Here is a 21,030-nt window from a genome sequence, read left to right as displayed (position 1 = left end):
AAAGGCCAGAGGAATGTAGCAGCAAAAGAAACTCGTTCAGGAAGAAACTGATGTGAAATTGTGAGCCACAGGAATTCAAAAGATGTTTGCAAGAAAAAGCCAGAGAGATCCCGACTTCGCTACCAAGTAAGAACTTTCCATTTGTCTAGTAGGAAGAAAATTAGTAAATTTTGTGATGGTGAATGAAAATTAACTGGAATTGTACTTTATCTAGTAATGCAGGACTTCGGGAACTATACCATTAGATGAGATCGATTACTCTGTGCTAGAAATCATAGCTAAGTTATAGAATGTAATACTAGAATCTGATGTTAATAAATAATTCCTGAACCTGAGTTTTATTTGATGATAATCTAAAATTAGCTAAAGTTTTAAGGGGTAAGTAGGCACGTGGTCCCTGAAAAGTTCAAGATTAATTAAAGGACAGGCGTGTATATATTATATCGAGTTGCTTAATAGACCCTATATGCTAGCTCAGTTGAATTTATTGAATGACAATTGTATATCTCTTTTTCTTAGTAATGAATAAATTATTTTCTTGTGAAACAAATAACTTGCCTGATCACTAAATTCAATGCTGCTCATAAACAGAACCTATGCATGTGTATTTTGATATAGTCACGACTGCTAAGTGAGAAACATATTATAGTATAGAAATAAGATTGGGAATTAAGGATTGTATGCCATACTGAGTGTTTTAATCTTAGATAAAAAAAATTCTCTTATCCTGTAAATTTTTGTGGCACAGCTTAAAAAATTTTTTTAATCAGATTGAGCATTAGTAATCTAACAAAGAATTTGGCTCTAGCCTGAGGCACTGTCTTTGTTATCAGAGGTATGCACACTCGAGCAATATATTAATAGTGGCCAGAAGTTTGAAGTACTACCAAGGATTAAGATTAGACATGGGGCAAAACATAACATATAAGTAAATAACAAAATTAGCAGATTTTTCAAAGACGAAACCCAACAAGAATCAATTATAAGATTTAATTGATAGCATAAAATAAAAATAACCAATGATATATATATATATATATATATATATATATATTAATATTTTACACTGTCTTGATCTTCCTTCTTTATTAAAGATATTGCCTAGGTATTTAAATCGATCAGCCTCTTCTTGTATGGGTATATTCTCAAGTAGGATTTTTTCACCTTCTGCCAGAGCACTTCCTTCTTGGTCAGAAGCACAGATATTTGTCGTTATTTTTGATTTTTGGGCACTTGTGATTAAATATTTTTTTTTTAAGAGTATAAGCTAATTTTATGAGGATTCTCTAAAGATCTGATTTGTTTTTCACTGGAGGATCAGTATTATCAGCAAACTTTAGATGGTTTATTCTTCTTCCTCTTACCATCACTCCAACATCACAGTATTCCAGGGCTTCATTTACAACATATTCAAGGAAGCAGTTAAATTACATTGGTGAAAAATTTGCACCTCTCATTCCATGCTCCATTGGAAAGGTAGTGCTATAATTTCCCTTGATTTCAACCATTATTTCTGAAGATGTGTACAGGGATTCAATCATTCTTATTATTTTGCCTATCCATTCTGTAATGTTATAGAATTTTTCAAAGGGTATCATGCAAGGTAGGTAAATAAAATTATGGCAGGTTACTTTATTATATTCTAAGTATTTTTCTCCAACGATATGGACCATCAATACATGCTCAATTGTATTCCTGTTCTTTCTAAATCCAGCTTGGAAGTCTTAAAAATTGAATTCCATTTTTTCTTCAATAAGTGGGAGTAAGATGTCCAAAAATATTTTGTTTGGGTGGCTGATGAAGCTAATTCTCCTAAAATTATTGTCCTTTTTTGCTTTTTCCTTTTTTTTGGAATGGGAATAGGGATAACTGTGTACCATTCTTTTGGCAGGTCTCAGTGTTCCACTGCTAGCAAATTTTGCGCAGTTCACTAACAATTGGTTCTGCCTCATCTTTTAATAGTTCTGTTGGAATATTGTGTCGATTCCTGCTGTTTTCCTGATTTTGATCTTAAGATGACTCTTTCTACTTCTTAAGTATAGGAGCATCACTGTTCTCTGCTATCATTGGAACAGTTCCCTCTAAATTTTGTTGGTCTGTTTAGTGTTGAGCAGGATAAAATTGAATTTCGTATTCAAAAGAAGAGTGTGTGTATGAAAGATTTAAAACTAATCAAAGTTTAGCAGATTTAAGAGGTGAATGATAGATTCAAATATGCAAAAATTATTCAATTAAAACTGAAACAGTTTGAAAAGAAGAAATAGATCTTAGGAGATTCATTGGCAGACAATGAAGAAAACATCAATGGATTCAGCCAAAGAGGTATTTTGTTAAGTTGTCTGTAACAATATAAAAATCAGGACTCTATGATGGACTCATAATGATAGTGGGCAGTGAAAGAAAAAAAGAAAGCATATCGAAAGTTCCTGGCAAGTTAGCTTGTGCTCTTAGAGAATACAGAGAAAAATGTAAGAAAGTGAAGCTCTGTGTGAACTTAGCTAAACAAGTCATAGGAAGACTTTGGCAAGAGTATAGAAAATAGGAAGATGACATGATATTCTGGAAGCTATTGAAAAAGTTTAGAAATGGGGGAAAGTACAATAAAAGGAATCAGAGATGATAAAGGTGACATGAAAACTGAGAATAAAGATATTTTAGATGTCTGGAGTAATTACTTTGAATGCTTTGAAAGATTGATAAATAAAACAAGCAGGAACAGAATAGTGATAGAAAACAGTCAGCAGAAATGCATGTCACTAGTTGAAGTAGGAAACGTCATAATAAATGTGGTATGAAAGTCAGCAATAAAAAAAAAAGCCAAAACAATGAAATTAGGCAGAAACATTGAAAACATCAACTCATCCTGAATGGAGAACCTATAGAACAGGTAAATCATTTCAGGAATTTAGACACAGTTTTTAGTGACAATGCCAAATTAAATATGGAAATAGATAGCAGAATTAGCAAAGTTGGTATGGTAAGAAGTGAACTGAATACATTTATATGAGAGAGAATTTTTTTTATATATCGATTCCCATACATAAAAGGTCAAGAGACATATAAGCACATCAGTGCCATGTGTGGGTTGCAGATGAGAACTGAGAAGTTTTTTATTTTTTCAAGAGCTGCAAGTTGTAATTGTTTGAGAATGCTTCATGAGGAAGGCTGTTCCAGAGGAGAGAGAGATGTATGGAATAAAAGAGGAAGAGGAGAAGCAGGTTTGGTGTGTTTATAATTCCACAGTAACGAATAGGATGCTGGGCAGCTGCTGCTCTTGTATTAACAGGTGCAACAGAAAGTGGAAGTATGATGGTTGTCAATTCACTGGAGCAGTGACTATAGAAGTAACTATAGAATAGCAGTGACTATAGAATAGATAATGCTGAAATACTGCATCTGTGTAATAGTGGTTGAAGTGAATCTGTAAGAGAGGGATCATCACTGAGCCTATTTGCTTGCCTCTGGACAGCATCAAGGATTTTAAGGAAAGTTTTAGGTGCACCACCCCAAACATATGAGCAGCATTCTAATAATGGGTGGATTTGGGATTTGTATATAGTTAAGAGTTGATTGGATGTAAAAAAAAAAAAAAAAAAACTTTTGAGTCATAGTAACCTGAACATCCTTTGAGGGTTCATATCAGGAAATTGATGATGATGATGATGGTATGAATGCCTTCATTTCCAGTCTACTTTCCAGGCTGTGATTCAACAGAGATTGTATCAACCAGTTGAAGAAAAAATAAAATAAAATTCCGAAGAAAAGAAAAACATTTAATGTATAGACCTAAATAATCATGGTAATTATAATTTTAGGCATACTATACTAATCGTCTTTTTCAAATTAATAATAAATTAGTATAATACTTGTATATTAGTTTAATTTTAACCAGTAGCCACTATGCTATAATTTAAATGTGTTTAGTCCTAGTATAGGTGAACTACTTAATGAAAAGATCATATTTTAAATTATATTTATTTTATATTTTCAGACCCTCACATAGAAAATATCTGCCTTCAGAGCTGAGCATTAGAACCATGTGGAAAATGTTTCATTAGGCCATCACAAAGCCATAACCTGCAATTATCATGTCTGCTACAAAATCTTCATGCCAAAATTCATCCTAGGGATTGGCACTCCTCAAATCAACGTTTGTAGCTACAATAAAGAATGTAATCAGTGACTTAAAAATGAAGCTGATGAAGAAGAGAAGAAGAAACTAATGTGTGAGCTCTTAGTTCATAAACAGAGACTGAAACAGTCTACCATTTAAAGTGAGTCACTACCAGTATGTTTTATTTCTGATATGATGTAGAACCAGCCATTGCCCCATACCTCTCTGGGTGAGGCCTTATGTATATCAGATATGGCAGCTTTATTTGGGCATCATTTCTCATTAAAGTGCTGACTCAAAACAAGCTCATGCCGGCTTGGCTGGCCGAGTGGTTAGCGCATCCGCTCTCCAGCCAAAACGTTGCAGGTTCGAATCCTGCCATGGGCATGGCTGTTGTGATTGTCTCTGGAAAAACTGGTGATGGTGGTCGGTGGTAGATGGCATTGGTGTATTTGCAGTCAGTTGGTGGATTGAATGATGGAGACCGAGTTGTAGAGCAGGTGCCCTCCCTCGATGAGTCTTGAGACTCCCTGAGGTGTCAAATAATAATAATAATAATAATGTGATCTGAATGCGATGCCAAAAGAGGTAGCTCAGAAGTTGCTAGTGCAGTTTTCTACCATCTAAAAGATTTTTGTAGTAATAATCCAAATATTCATGGAATCAGTCTCTTTTGTGATGGGTGCAGTGCTCAAAATAAGAACTATGTTTTATTAGAAGTGCTTAGTAAGCTTTCTGATCTGTATAATGTCACATTTGAGATTACTTATCCAGTCTGTGATTACAGCTATTTGCTTGTTGATTGAGTCTTTGGAAGAATTGAAAAGGTGATAAGAAAGGCTGAACTGCTTCTTCTTTTAGAAGATTATAATAACATTTTTAAAAGAGAAGGGACAAATGCGTGTTCTTGGTAATGACTGGCAACTTTTTGATTGGAAGCTTGCAATCAATTCATGCACATTAAAACGAAGTTACGTTTCAAAATTTCTGTAATGAAAGTCATTAGAATCAATTCAAAATCAGTAAGTTGTAAACCACATTACTCTGATTTACTTAGGATGTGCAAACATACTTTGTTAAAACGGGATAAAAAGTGGTCTTGCCTTGAGGCTAAGCCATTATTATTATAACTGATGATGTAAAGACATCCTGGAATGAAATTTTATGCAAATTTATTTTCTTCATCAGCAAGTAATGATATTTAAATGACATGACAGGTCAGCTTGATTATATTCAAATTATGAATGTAGTGATTACCCTTAAGTTAGAATTAAATTTGTTTGTACTTGAAGAATCATACAAGTACTATTGTTATTGACATGCACATAGTTTACTATAACTGAACACACTTTATTTAATATAATAAAACTGTGAGAGGACTTTTATTTTGTCCCAAAATGACTTGTAATTCCAATTTCTTTGATTATTTTGCTCCAGGATTTTTTTCTTATTACACATTTATTTATAATTAAAAAACAGTTATGTACAAAAAATTTATTTTCTTGATATTGGAGCTCATTATCAAAATTTATTGTGTTCTGAAATTTTGTATTTGACAGGGATAAGTCCCTTTGGAAATAAGCACTTCACTTGTCCTCAAACATTATGCTCCATAAGTACCAGCTATCTCATATTCATTCTGTTCCAAAAAAGGGAAGTGGAAGTCTACTTACCAATGGCCATCACCTCTGTCCTCTTCAAAATGATGGACAAAGTCATCAGCAGCCAACTTTTCCACTAATTAGAAGCTCAACAGTAATCACTAGTATGGAATCTGCCATTCAAGATCCACAGTTGACCTCTTATCTTACATCACCCACCACTGAATATGTGCTGTGGAAAGGACATATAGCATTGAGGCTTACTAAACAAATCGCCATACTCTGTAATTGAGTAGCCAACTTTCTCTCTCATCATTCTTTATGAGTCATAGTAGATGTTCCCTCTTTTCGAGCTTCACCACCAGTTCTGCAGTGTCTCAAGGTTCTGTCCTATCACTTACTCTCTTTTTCTTGTATATAAATGACCTGATCACAAATTATCACTAATCTTATCCACAGCTTTGCTGATATTAATACTCCAATCATCCTCCTTATTTGACAAACCATTCAATATTCTGACATCTCAAGCTTCAAGATCATCTAGTGCCTTAAACATTGATCTATGCAATTGTCCTTCAGTGGTGTGAGGACCAAAACTCATTCTTGCCTTTTCTTCTGTAAAAGTGATATCAGGTCACCTACCTTTATCCTCAGTGATACACAAATGACAACCATCAGTCCTCCACTTTCTGTTGTGCTCATAAATACTAGACTAGCAGCTGCCTTACTCCCTTTACTCTGCTACTGAAACATGCTGAAGCTGTTTCTCCTCTTCGCTGTTTATTCCATCCACCTCTATCCTCTGAAACATTTAATGTTTTTGAATGTTTCAGAATCTTTCATGTATGGGATCAGCATAAAAAAAAAATTAAAAAAAAATGGAAGAATACCTTTAGGATCAGGAGACTTTTCTTCTATTCTAGTTTGGATAAGATTTTCCTGATCTCTTTCTGGCGAAAAGTCAGATGCGGAATTGAGTTTCAAATGGTTTGGAAATATTTACCAAGATCATCTTTACAAGAGTTGAAGAAAAAAGACAGGAATTTTTTTGGGTGATGTTGCAATAGAATCATCAAGATATTAGTGGTGGGAGCAGCGAGAGACATTGTACAGAACAGCACATTGTCTGTAGTTGAAAGTCATCATCAAATTCCTGACATGTACCCTCTAGGGAGTTTACACGATATGATAGTACTACATGAAAAACTTACATCATTACTAACTTCCTATCTACAATTTTCCTCCAACTGTTACCTGTCAAGACTCCAACATTATCAGATCCTATATTTCTGTCTTCTAAGGCACTTTTTACTGTCTTTGTCCTCCTCTGGGTCTTTTTTCTGCAAACCTGGCAGGGAACACTTGTTTTGTTAATCTTTCATCTCTCATTCTGTTTAAGTGACAATACCACCTGAGGTTAGCTCTGCAACACATTCCTGGATGCTAATAGTGTCAAGTTTTCTCTTAATATCTTCATTTTTAATATGATATTTCCATTGATGCCATCTGTTCATGCCCCTAATCTTTCTCAGGACTCATATCTGCGGTCTCTAGTTTTTGATCAAGTATTTTATTTCTAACCCAGTTCTGAGATCCATAAGTTAAAATGGGTTTGAACATATACAGCTAATTTAGTGTCTTGACTAATTTCTCTCTTATTCCATGTAATTTATTTAGTTGACTTCATACCGGCTTTTTTGATTCTGTTATCTATTCTCATCTTCCTTTTCCCCTCTTTTTACCTTGCAGTATTGAAGGTTTATTGATCATCAGACCTCAAACTGTTCACAGCATAAGGTGGTCATTCCTACGAACTGGTGTATCCTATGTCCATAATGTTGAGTTCTCAAGGCCGGTTTATCTGGTTTGTGGGATGAAAAATCCCTGGATAAACTGGGCAAAAAACCCTACTTTCCATGCCAATGACTGGCTAACTTGACTATGGCTAAGGAAGATCCTTCAGCTCCTCACATCACTGATTGGAATCGAACCTAGGACACTCCTCCCCCATATGGTTGCGAACCACACAGCCACTAGGCTAACCGCACAGACTATTTATCTATTTCCATATTTAATTTTATTGTCTTCACTAAAAATTGTGCCTAAGTAGCTGAAATGTTTTGCTTGTTCTATAGGTTCCCCATTCACAATGCAGTTGATATTTTCAGTGCTTTTGCCTATTTTCATTGTCTTTGTCTTATTATTATTATCCAAGACCCGATGGAGTCAAAGACTCATCTAGGAGGTGTTGTTGACCTTCATATGATATCTATTACAACACTTATTCAATTTAGTCAGGGAATCTTACAGACTTGAACTGGATTTATTTAGAAGTATAACTTCATCTACATAAAGTAAAGAGCTGAGATGAATCTCTCCAATTTTGATTTATTTGATCAGGTTTAATACCACTTGACTTCATAATGGGATCCATATAGATAATGAATAACAGAGGCGATATTATACATCCTTGTCTGACACCAGATTTAAAATTAAACCATCTTCCTGTACTTCCTTCAATTCCAACTGCTGACTTAACTCAAATAAAGACCAAATATTGCTTAAAATAATGCCTCATTGACACCATACAACTGTAGCGTTTTGAATAGCTTTTCTCTTGGCATTTTATCATGCCTTTTCTGGATATACAAAACTTAAATACGGATCTTGGTTATATTCCCCTATCCTGTACACCCTTTGAGGGTACATTGCAGGAATTTGATGATGATGATGGTTATATTTCCATGATTTTTCAACTATTCATAAAGTGAAAATCTGATTGAAAAATACCTCTGTAATTCTCAATCAGTTTTATTTCCCTTTTCATATATATGAGTACTATGAGAGCTCTACCCCAGTCATCTGGAATTCATCCTTTTGTTCAGGCCTTCTGAACTATGCAGTGCAGCCACTGTAAGACTCATACATCCATGCTTGAGCATTTCTGGTCGAATATCATCAACTCCTGCTGGCTTTTGATGACTTTTTTGTTCTTCAAGTATGGATATGTATTCCTGATTGCATGCCTGTTGAGTGTTTTTTACCACCTGATTGTTTCATTTAGCAATTTTTCAATGTAATTACTTCATACATCAAGGATGTCTCTTCCAGTTTTTATGTCTCCTTTTACAGCATTCTTTCCTCCATTTCTGAACTGCTACAACCCTCAGAATATCTTGCCGCTTTCTTGATATTTATTTTCTATATTCTTACCAAAGTCTCCCCATGAATTTTGTTTAGTTAGTTTTACACAGTGTTTAGCTTTCTTACATTTGTCTCTGTATTCTCTAAGAGCACAAGCTGACTTATTTGCCAGTAACTTTTGATATGCTTTATTCTTTTCCGTCACTGATTCTTTAGCTTCCTGTGTCCACCATGGAGTTCTGATTTTCTTATCCTTGCAGACAACCTCACTACATGCCTCTCTGGCTGAATCAATCAATGTTATCTTTAGGGCTTGCCACTGAATATCCATGCTTTGGTTCCTGTTCTCAAACTGTTTCATTTTTTCTTGAATAATGTTTGTATAATTTAGTCTACAGTTCACATCTGAGATCTGCTCAATTTTTATTTGCTTTAAAACTTTCTTACATGTTTCTTATTTGGCTGGCCTGGTTGGCCGAGTGTTCAACCAGACCATTGACATGGTTGACCAGGCTGTTTTCTGCTCTCCAGCCAAATGGCTGCAGGTTCAAATCCTGCCATGGGCATGGATGTTTGTGATTGTCTGGAAAATACTGGTAGTGATGATGGGTGGTAGATGGCATTGGTGTAGGTGATGATGGTAGTTGCGGTTCATTGTATTTGGTGGATTGAGTGGTGGAGACGAGAGTTGTAGAGTAAGTGCCTTCCCTCGATGAGTCTTTGGACTCTTTGGAGGTGTGATGTAATAATAATAATAATGTTCTTCTTTTCAGTATGAAATTCAATTTTATCTTGCTCAAAGACTAAATGGTGATCACTTCCAATTTCAAATCCTCTGTACACTTTAGTGTCCTGTCCCAGTGGGAAAACATCACTATCAACAATAAGTAGTTGAAAGTCAGCAGTTGGAATTCAAAGAGGTACAAGAAGATATGTATAATAAGTTGTAAGACAAGGTTTCTACTTATGTTCATGTTATCATCATTTACATGGATGATGAAATTATCAAAAATATACAAATAGACTTAAATAAAAATGCACTTTATGAAGGAAAGTGGCATTTAAACCTGATATCAAAATGGAGATGTTGATCTTATCTCTTTACTTTATGCAGATGATCTGTTTTCCTCTTAAATCCATTATAAGTCTTCAAGATTGCTTAACTAAATCGAATAACCACTCTTTAACAGATTTTTAGAGGTGTCATTTTGGATTCAGGAGGCCAGTATATGGTATAAAATCCTGGCCTCTCGAATCTATAAACATAAAACATATAAGCCTTTCCTTCCCTGATGTGAATTATCAAAAATACACAAATAGAACACATTCTTGATACTCATTGATTCCCATGAATAAAGTGGCCAAACACTTTGTCCACGAGCTCTCACTAGAAGTTGCTTCTCTTTCCATGTTAAAAACATTTTGCACTTCAAATTTTTCTTGAGATGTAATCATTAAAGATACTAACATTATGGTCAGTTTTGATATAACCTATCTATTCACTAATGCATCCCTAAAAGAAATCTCCGAAATCATTAATCTCTCCCCAACATATCACCTTTATTCAGTTTTGCCATGCACTCTGGTTATGTTATTTAGCAGGATAAAAACATGCAATCAGATTGTGAACTTAGTTATGCTTCCCTCTTGCTAATCTTTTTATGCAACATTTTGAACATATGGCCCTTGACTGTCCCTCACAAACCTACAGTATGGCTTTATTATGTTAATGATGTGTTCCCTGTTTGGCCACACGGCTGAGACATGTTGGAAATGTTTTTAGCACACCTCAACAACCAGCAACCAAGTATCTGTTTTACCATCGAAAAGGAAGACTAAACTGTCAGCCCTTCTGTTCAACTCTGGTCATCTGTTATCCAATAGATCCTTATCCTTTTCTGTCTACAGAAAACCTATCTATGCCGAAATGTTCGTTCATCACATCCTCATGATCCCTCCCAGCAGTTTGATGTTATCCTTAGCAGATAGAGCCAGAATTATTTACTCTAACCATATTTACTCTCCAATGAACTCATTTGCTTCCTGGACATGTTTTTATATAATAATGGCTTCCATTTTCTAAAAGCATGAATCTCTTCTGTTCCCCATCCCAAATGCCGAGCACAAAAATGCCATCCCTTACATTTGAACATCTCAAAAATTGCATGCTTTCTTAAAAAGTATGACATACAGACATCCTTCAAGTCATAGAAGCAGATATAAATCTGAGAGATTATTTCTAGAGTCTGCCACAGCACTGCAACATTCTCAGAATGAAAAAAAAAAAAAAAAATTCTTCACATTACGAAAAGTCTGTGTTCATACACGCAGAGGATGCTGGTTAGGACTGTAGGATCTCGCCATTTTTACTCTTAGTCTGTTTGCCTTCATGCTGGTGTGCCTGTATGTCTATGCATATGTATTTCTTTGTACCTATGCAGATCCCTTGGCGACAAGATGAAATATTGGCTTAATCATTTAATAACTAAATAGAGTTAATTACTTCATCTGAAAATTGAGACATAAGCTGAAGAATTCATTATAAAATATTGTTAACATTCAGAAATGTGGTCAGTTAATCTCAGGTGGTAGTTGCCTAAACAGAATGGGAAAGAGAGATTAGCTAAGCAAATTTTTTTGATAACAACATTGCAGGAAAAGGACATAGAAGAAGATCATGCTGTGGATGGATACAGTTAAAAGTGCCTTAGAAGACAAATATATGATCTGACAATATTTGAGTTCTGACAGATAAAATTAATTTGGAGGAAAGGAAAATTTGTTGATAGGAACTTAAAAAGAATGTAAACATTTCATAGTACTGTCATAGTATTATTTATACCTCTTAAGAGTAGATGGGTCATCATCTTCAGAAATTTGAAGAATTTTTTTTGTCAGATATTCTGTTCTGTGCATTTATTCAGTTTGAATAGATATGTATTGACTAGTTTATCTTTTTCATGTATATTTAATTTTCAGGATGTCATGGTATTTTCTTTTGAGAAAAGGGGACTTGATAATAGTGGAAAACGCCAATTTTTGGTCACGAATCCAAGACACATGTGGTTGATACATAAGTAAGTTTAATGAAATCCTCCTTGTATATTTGATAATAAATATCAAATATACAAGGAGGAAATCTTGTATATTTGATACTTTAATATTAATTTTAATAATTTGATACAATACTTTAAAAACTGCATTTTGGCTAATTTTGTTTCATTCTATAATTGTCATATTTATGATTTTATTTAGATAATAATTGCTTTCATGTTAAAATTGTCATTTAATTAAAAAATTTTTTATGTGGTTTCCACCCACTGAAGGTTAATTGCAAACTTATAATACATTTGTACCATGGGTGGGATAAGGATTTTTCCTCCATTTTTTTATCAATTTAAAAAAAAAAAATTTTTAATTTATTTTTTAAATAGTTTGGAAACCCTGCTCTACAGACCAAATATGGAACTTTTTTAAGCCACTTCAGGCCTCCAATAAGTGGGGCAGTGGTCTCATACCGAGTTATGAGATTCATATACCATCTAAAGACAGTCATAAACATTCATGCCTGCAGCAGCAGGATTTGAACCCGTGACCTGTTTGTTAGAGAATGGATATGCTATCCACTCTACTGACTGGGCTAGCTGAAAATAGGAGAGATATCAGGGGTACGAGAAATGACTTCATATCTGAATGTGGTGAATCTTGTTCTTATTAACTAGGTATTACTGACATCTGTTGATCTGGGTTGCATACCAGTTTTTCTCTCTTCCCTGTTTTTGTTATAAAGTTTCTAATGTTTAATTTATTGTTGGATTGTACATCCTGGCTTTGAATCCGCCATCTTGTTGGAATGTTATTCTTATTTAAATTATCTGTTTTTATTTGTTAGATGCTGAATGATACTGATCTGAATATAGAGAAATTTATATTATCCTGCACCACCCTATATTCAGACTAGTCTATATAATATAGAGGAATCAATCATCGATTAACTTTTTCAATTTCACTTTATACAGGCCGAGGTTAATATTATCATTTAAGTCTTTCGCAAGGTCCAATATTTTTTATGAGCGGTGCAATGAAGGAGAATCAGGCAAACACCAAATTAGAATCAATAAAACAAAACATTTAATGCAGGGTTATATAACATGTACATTAAGTATAACTTTGAAAACAAAATAATGCAAATCAACTTAGTTCAGGTATTCATAACAAACATAAAACATTAGACATCAGACATCTAGCTGTCAATTCTACATTCTTCCGAATAATTAAATTGGTTCACAGTTTCAATGTTACAGAATCTTACAGTAAATACTCTTATAGTAGAACTCTCTAATTCTCTCTTAGTCAACAAACACTTAATTCAATTATGAGGTAGTTATCACTTCAAGGGGGAAACACTTTAAAGCTCCATACTTCAGCTGATTTTAGTAGAATGCCACAGTTAATGTTAAGATATATCAGGCGGAGCTAACTCTTATTTCTTCACACTGAAATATAAAAAAAATGGACTGCTCTTACCAGGTTACATCCTTTGCACATTAGATTCACTATAGGCACACTTAAAACTGAAGTTAACTATCACTTTGAAGTAACACTATTCAAAGGGAATCTTCACTATATAATTGAAATATTAAACATAGAGCTTCACAAGTCTTGACGCACTTGTTTTAGGTAATCTACTTATTCCTTATTTTCTTCTATGCATTAATTTCAGCTTTGCACTATTCTTCCTCAAAACAATTGGAATTCGACGTAATTTTAGAATTCCGTAGAAATATTCCCAATTGCCTATTAATTTCTTGGTTCCTTCTTAATCTATTTACGGGATTTCCAAAATCCCCTTACTGCCACCCGTTACTTTACTCCTTGCTGTCCTGAATGCTTCTCTCCTCTTTACATTCATTTTCCAATTAAATACCTTTATTCTTCCCGCCAAAATCCGGTTCTAGCCAGTTCAGCTCATATCAACTCCTTCTCCCTTCGAATACCATAGCTCACGCTCCACGCATGTACTATCTAAAATTAACTCCGTTTCCTTGACAACAACCAATCAAATTCATTCAGAAGAATTACATAAAATTACTTTCTCTTTCAGTAATGTTAATAAAAAAAAATATATCAAAGTTCATATAATATACATTTAAATTTACTTACACACAGTTTCTTGCAACATTTACACAGGAATTAATAAAATAAACTGAACGATATTTTAATACAGACTCCTATCAGTACCAGTACATATTTTAGATTAATTGATTAAACAATAATAAACAGACTCCAAGTAATTATATGAATAATAATTTACAAGTAAGAGACTAACAACAAATGATATTTACAAGTCTTGCTTATAACATGGTGGATTATGTTAAATGTGAATGAAGAATTAAAACATACAAAATAATTTCATCACAATTTAACACTGGCATCTGTTGATCTGGGTTGCTTTGGCTTGCATACTAGTTTTTTCTCTCTTCCCTGTTTTTGTTATAAAGTTAACTTTATCTGTGTTTTCTAATGTTTAATTTTCTAATGAAATTTCATTAGAGATGGCCCTTTTGTTCAATCCTTTTAATGCTGAATTCGGTGAGCTTTTTTTTTTTTTTTTTTCAGATTTCAATTAAAAGTCAGTATAATTTGGTTATACATTGGTGTCCAAAACCTAAGGATAAACATTATTTCTGAAGATTACAACCGAATTCTGATGAATCAGCTTTTGACAATTTGTAAAACTGATGATTTTGAGTAGAAAGTACATAATCAAATTTTTAAATCATTTGTGAAGGGATCACATGGTAGCACTCAACAGGGTAAAAGGCAAAAGGCTGCACTAAACAATTGTGTTTGAAGGAAGCTGTTTTTGTCAAGGAATAAAGTTGCAAACTTGCATGTCTTGAAATGTCTCAAAGATATCACCTAGATTATTTCACGTGGGGAAGAATTATTGGAAAACTTGAAGAAAGCTGCAGAATTACTGATTGCCAGAGAGGTTGGAATCTCACATAGAATTGTATCCAGGCTCTGGGAAGCATTTCAAATGGAATGTGTTTCAGACATTTGCTAAGAGGTCACCCTCACTCTACTACAGAACATGAAGACAAATTTTTGGTTATAACAGCAAAACATAATTGATCACCGCTGCAGATCAGCTTGCAAGTTGGCTCTATTCAAGCACACAGGTACGTGATTATCTTGACAAACAGCTCCACAGCTCATCATAATCAGTAATTCTGAATATGTTTTCAGTGGTGTTTTATCCATAAAAATTGTACAAGACACCAATGGGCTAATGTACTCTTTACAGATGAGAGTCATTTTAATCTTTCCTCTGATTCTAGATGACACTTGATCTGACGTGAAAGTGGTACTGCTTACCATCTTGAGAATATTCTTGAAAGGGATAGATAACGGTGGTGCTGGGGTCATGGTGTGGGGAGGCATTATGCTTAACAGATTCCACAAGCACTTGAAAAAGGGACTCTGACTGGTGAACGATATTGTAATGAAGTTCTTCAACGTCATGTTCAATTGTTCTGTGGTACTGTAGGCAAAGAATTCATTTTTATAGATGACAATGCCAACCATATCATATATGGTGGGACATTGTGATCCATATACAATATGGTGTGAAGATATGTCTGGAGACCAAGGATATTAATCAAATTGTGTGCCAATCACACTCCCCAGATCTCAACTCTGTAAAACACATTTGGGACACAATAGGGAGATGCATTGCTTTTCAAAATTGCCTGCTCCTCCTTGCACTGAAGGAGGAGCAGGCCTGGTGTTCCTTCAGTTTTCTGTAAGCACTATACATTGATTCCTTAATCATGTCCTTAGGAAATTTGTAACTTTTGCCAAAAACATATTGCAATTTAATTTGTACAAAATTTATAATGCATTTTTTGTGTAATATAATTTATTAGTATGTTTGCAATAAATTTATGTCCACTTTTGGCTACATTCATGAAAAATTTTTTTTTTCCTATACAGTTAAAAATGTACTTCGTCCTTAGCTTTTGGACACAAGTGTACCTGTATTAAGTGCTTTTAGTATAGTAATATTTTTTTACTTGTTAATGCTAATCATACTGATCCTTCATTTTTTGTTATGATATAACAACATCGATTCTATTATACAGCCACAACATTGTTGGAAAGAAACTGAGTTTGAGTCCCATCTAGGATTTAAAAAAAAAAAAAAAAAACTTTTATCAACTGAAGGTTAGCCAGTATCATACCTAGGCGATGTGTTTTTTTCCTCCCAGAAACTTGGATTTATCATGCTATATGCTAAGACACACTGGCCAGAAAATAAAAACCCTTCATAGACATATTATGCTCCTCACAGCCTCAATTGCTTTGGCATTAATTCCAATACACTCATTTGAACAATAATGCCTCAATTGCCAAAATAAAATAAATGATGGTACAACATGACAAAATTTCATGCCCGCTGGGGCGTCGCCCGGTTAAACAAGGCCCCCGTTGTTTTCGCCAGGGAACCATGGCGAACGGCGAAAAGTCAGCTACTGGAACAAATCTGAAAAAAAAACCCAACACAACATCACCAGAGTTAAAGATCAGTACAATCAACGTAAGAAGCCTGAATGGCAAAGAAATGGAGCTAGCTGAGGAATTAGATAAGTACCAGATCGACATAATAGGGGTGACTGAAACAAAAAAGACAAAAACTGGTGAGATCTTTCTGAGCAATAAATACAAAATGTTATATTCAGGCAATGACAATCAAGGAAAAGAAGGAGTAGCCATAGTATTCAACACAAAATACGAGGCTAATCTTCTTGAATGGCAGTCAGTCTCAAGTAGAGTAATGTGGGCAAATATGAGAATGGGGAACTGGACAATGAGACTTATTTGTGCCTATGGTCCCACAGAAGGTTCTACTAAGGTAGAAGTGGAGGAATTTTTTGAGGCTTTAGAAAAAGCAACTGACACAATGAAAAAGGAAAAGTTGGTCCTTGTTGGGGATCTAAATAGTAGAGTAGGAAATGATTGTGAGACATACAAAAATATTTTGGGAAAATTTGGAGAAAAGAGCAAAGCTAATAATAATGGCAAATATCTGTTGGATTTCTGCTCAGCACATGGACTGGTTATTACTAACACCATGTTCCAACATAAAAATGTGCACAAATTCACATGGAGAGAAAAGGCTAGGAATAAGAAAAGTCTCATTGACTATGTTATTGTTGATAGTGATGTTTTCTCCCTGGTGCAGGACACCAGAGCGTACAGAGGATTTGAAATTGGAAGTGATCACTATTTAGTCTTGAGCAGGATAAAATTGAATTTCATATTGAAAAGAATAACATGTAAGAAAGTTTTAAAGCGAATAAAAGTTGAGCAGTTCTCAGATGTGAACTGTAGACTAAAATACAGAAATATTATTGAAAAGAAAATGAAAGAGTTTGAGAACAGGAATCAAACCTTGGAGATTCAGTGGCAAACTCTGAAGGAAACGTTGATTGATTCTGCCAGAGAGGCATGTGGTGAGGTTGTGTGCAAGGATAAAAAAATCAGAACTCCCTGATGGACACAGGAAGTTAAAGAGGCAGTGAAGGAAAAGAAGAAAGCAATATCGAAAGTTCCTGGCAAATAAGTCAGCTTTTACTCTTACAGAATACAGAGACAAATGTAAGAAAGCTAAACAGTGTGTAAAACTAGCTAAACAAAAGTCATGGGAGGACTTTGGCAAGAATATAGAAAATAAATATCAAGAAGGTGGCAAAATATTCTGGAGGTTGTTGAAGAAGCTTAGGAATGGAGGAAAGAGTGCTGTAAAAGGAATTAGAGATGATAAAGGTGAAATGAAAACAGGAGAAAAAGATATCCTTGAAGTATGGAGTAATTACTTTGAAAAACTGCTAAATGAAACAAGCAGTGATGACAGCACAGTGATAAAAAACACTGACCAGGCATGCAGTCAGGAATACATATCCATACTTGAAGTAGAAAAAGCCATCAAAGGCTTGAAATGTGGAAAGGCAGCAGGAGTAGATGATATTCGACCAGAAATGCTGAAGTATGGTGGTATAAGAGTCTTACAGTGGCTGCACTGCATAGTTCAGAAAGCCTGGACAGAGGGACGAATTCCTGATGATTGGAGTAGAGCTCTCATAGTACCTACATATAAAAAGGGAAATAAAACTGCATGTGAGAATTACAGAGGTATTTCCCTACTTAGTGTTCCTGGCAAGATCTATGCAAGTATACTTGAGAAACGGTTGAGAAGAATTGTGGAAGAAAAGCTTGGTGAAGAACAAGCTGGATTCAGGCCAAATAGAGGCTGTCAGGATCAGATCTTCACTTTACGACAAATAGTCGAGAAAGCATGGGAATATAACAAAGATCTGTATTTAAGTTTTGTCGATCTGGAAAAGGCATATGACAAGGTGCCAAGAGAGAAGCTATTCAATACGCTGCAGTTATATGGTGTCAATGGGGCATTATATCAAGCAATACTTAGTCTTTATTGGAGTTGTAAGTCAGCAGTTAGAATTGAAGGAAGTACAGGAAGATAGTTTAATGTTAAATCTGGTGTGAGACAAGGATGTACATTATCCCCTCTGTTATTCATTATCTACATGGATCACATTATGAAGGAATGTGGTATTAAACCTGATATCAAAATTGGAGATGTTAATGTCAGCTCTTTGCTTTATGCGGATGATGTTATACTTCTAAATAAATCCGCTACAAGTCTGCAAGATTCTCTGACTAAATTGAATAGCTGTTGTAATAGATATGGTATGAAGGTCAGCAATAAAAAGACAAAGACAATGAAAATAGGCAGAATCATTGAAAATGTCAACTGTGTTGTGATGGAGAACCTGTGGAACAAGTAAAACATTTCAGCTATTTAGGCACGATTTTTACTGAAGATGGTAAATTAAATATAGAAATAGACAACAGAATCAGCAAAGCTGGTATGGTGGGAAGTCAATTGAATAAATTCATATGGAATAAGAGAGAAATTAGTCGGAACACTAAATTAGCTGTATACAAGACAGTGTTCAAATCAGTTTTAACTTATGGATCTGAGACTTGGGTCAGAAGTAAAACACTTGACCAAAGACTAGAGACTGCAGATATGAGAGTCCTGAGAAAGATTATAGGCGTGAATGGATGGCATCAATGGCAGTATCATATTAAAAACGAGGATATTAGGAAAGAACTTGACATTGTCAGCATCCAGGAATGCATTAGCAGAGCTAATCTCAGGTGGTATGGTCACTTAAACAGAATGGGCGAGGAAAGATTATCAAAACAAGTGTTCTCTGCCAGGTTGGCAGGAAAACGACCGAGAGGAAGATCAAGATATAGGTGGATTGATACGGTACAAAGTGCTTTAGACGATAGAAATATAAGATCTGATAATATTGGAGTGTTGACAAGTAACAGACTGATTTGGAGGAAAATTGTAGATAGGAAATTAATAATGATGTAATTTTTTTCATGTAGTACTATCATATCCTGTACACCCCTTGAGGGTACATGGCAGGAATTTGATGATGATGATGATGCCTCAATTGCTTTGGCATTAATTCCAACCATTCCAGCTGAACAATAATATTTTTCAAAGATAGCCAAGGAACGTCTTTAGGAACTGCATGCTGTTGTCATTACATTTCCTTTTTTCCTGTAATTTTTTTAAAGATTCTAACATGGTTTTTGACCTCTCACACAGCATGTCAAAATATGAATGTTTTGAAAAGTTTCTTGAGAAAGCAGTGGTTAAGGAGAGGATTTGAATAATTTCATAATTGCATGGAAATACAGGCTGTTTCAAAAGGGTGTATTCAACTTTGCAGGAGAACAGAGAATAACTTGAAGATGTACAAAAGCTGAGTGAGTGTCATGATGTAGTTAAACATTCATTTTTGGTCATGTAACTTTATTACCAAATGACCACACTAGATGGCGTGATGCTTCACACCATTTGAAAAGAGTGACTTTTGATGGTGCAGAGTGAGCATGTTGTATGTTTTGGGTAAACGGTCTTCATCACAGGTTCAGAGGAATTTCTGCATTCAAAGAACCTCCTAGTAGGCGCATGATCTACACATGGCACAAGAATTTTGTGGAAATAAGCTGTGTGCATCATTCATGGTCAACGGGAAAGCCACTTGTTGCCAATTTTGTTGTGGAAGAAGTTCGGGATCGTATCTAGAGAAGCCCTGGAAAGTCAACTGGACAAGGGTCTTGTCAAATTGGAATTCCACATGTGACTGTTTGGTGTGTTTTTGACAGTGTCTACATTTAAGGTCCTACAAATTTACCCTCGTACAACATTTGAAGAAAAACGATAAGAAGACATTCCATGATTTTTGTATGGAAATGATCTGTAGGATAGAACAAAATGAGAACTTTTTGGACAAACACAATCATATTCAGTGACAGGACACTTTCATGTAAGTGGGCAAGTAAACACAATAGCAGAAGCGAAAAAAGTGTATGGACCCTTCTTTTTTTTTTTTGGATTCTACCATTACTGATAGTATGTATCTGGATATGCCACTTGGGTACCTAATACCACAATTAGATGACTGACCACACCAGACACTTACATTACCAGCAAGACGGAGCACCTTCTCATTACCTGACAGACATAAGGTCATACCTCTGTACCCGTTTTCCATGCTGATGGATTGGTAGAGGGGTGCCTGTAGCATGGCCACTTCGTCCTCCGAACCTCACACCATTAAATTTTTTCTCACGGGGCTTTGTGAAAGATCAAGTGTTTGTACCACTACTACCAGTCAATTTGGATGAGCTGCATTCCAGAATTGCTGTTGCCATTGCGAAGTTATGCCAGATGTGCATATGGCAGGCAATTGATTACAGATGAGATGGCTGTAGAATTACTAGAGGCAGTCATATTGAACTTTAATTGTCTGTGTTGAAATTTCATGTGTTACACTACATTTGCATACTAATAAAAATTGTTCATCTATTGCTGTTTACCTTCTGTTGTCATTTAAAGTTGAATACTCCCTTTTGAAACACTCTGTATTATTATACCGACCGACATCTCCAGTCCAAACACTCATTATAGGCAGCCCACACTGACTGTTATTCACACAATTCCTGTCAACTCATTCACCAATAAAGCATTGTGCCTTTTGCAACCTGTTCCACGTG

General features: G+C 35.0%; 1 protein-coding gene across 5 annotated transcripts in view; it reads left to right on the top strand.

Annotated features, from left to right (window-relative positions):
• LOC150104450 (DNA-directed primase/polymerase protein-like) overlaps positions 1-21,030 on the top strand; it is a 369,024-nt gene that overhangs the window by 134,614 nt on the left and 213,380 nt on the right. For all 5 annotated transcript variants that reach the window (XM_090395149.1, XM_090395148.1, XM_090395150.1 and 2 more), the window contains exon 4: positions 11,839-11,936. In XM_090395149.1, coding sequence (XP_090251275.1) covers positions 11,839-11,936 — 98 coding nt within the window. The remainder of the gene's footprint in view (positions 1-11,838; positions 11,937-21,030) is intronic.

The sequence above is a fragment of the Typopeltis vanoorti genome, chromosome 7 (genome assembly GCF_054136105.1).
Source record: "Typopeltis vanoorti isolate ZY-2024b chromosome 7, IOZ_Tvanoo_1.0, whole genome shotgun sequence".
NCBI classification, from domain to species: Eukaryota; Metazoa; Arthropoda; class Arachnida; order Uropygi; family Thelyphonidae; genus Typopeltis; species Typopeltis vanoorti.
This window is presented reverse-complemented; position numbering and strand designations above follow the sequence as displayed.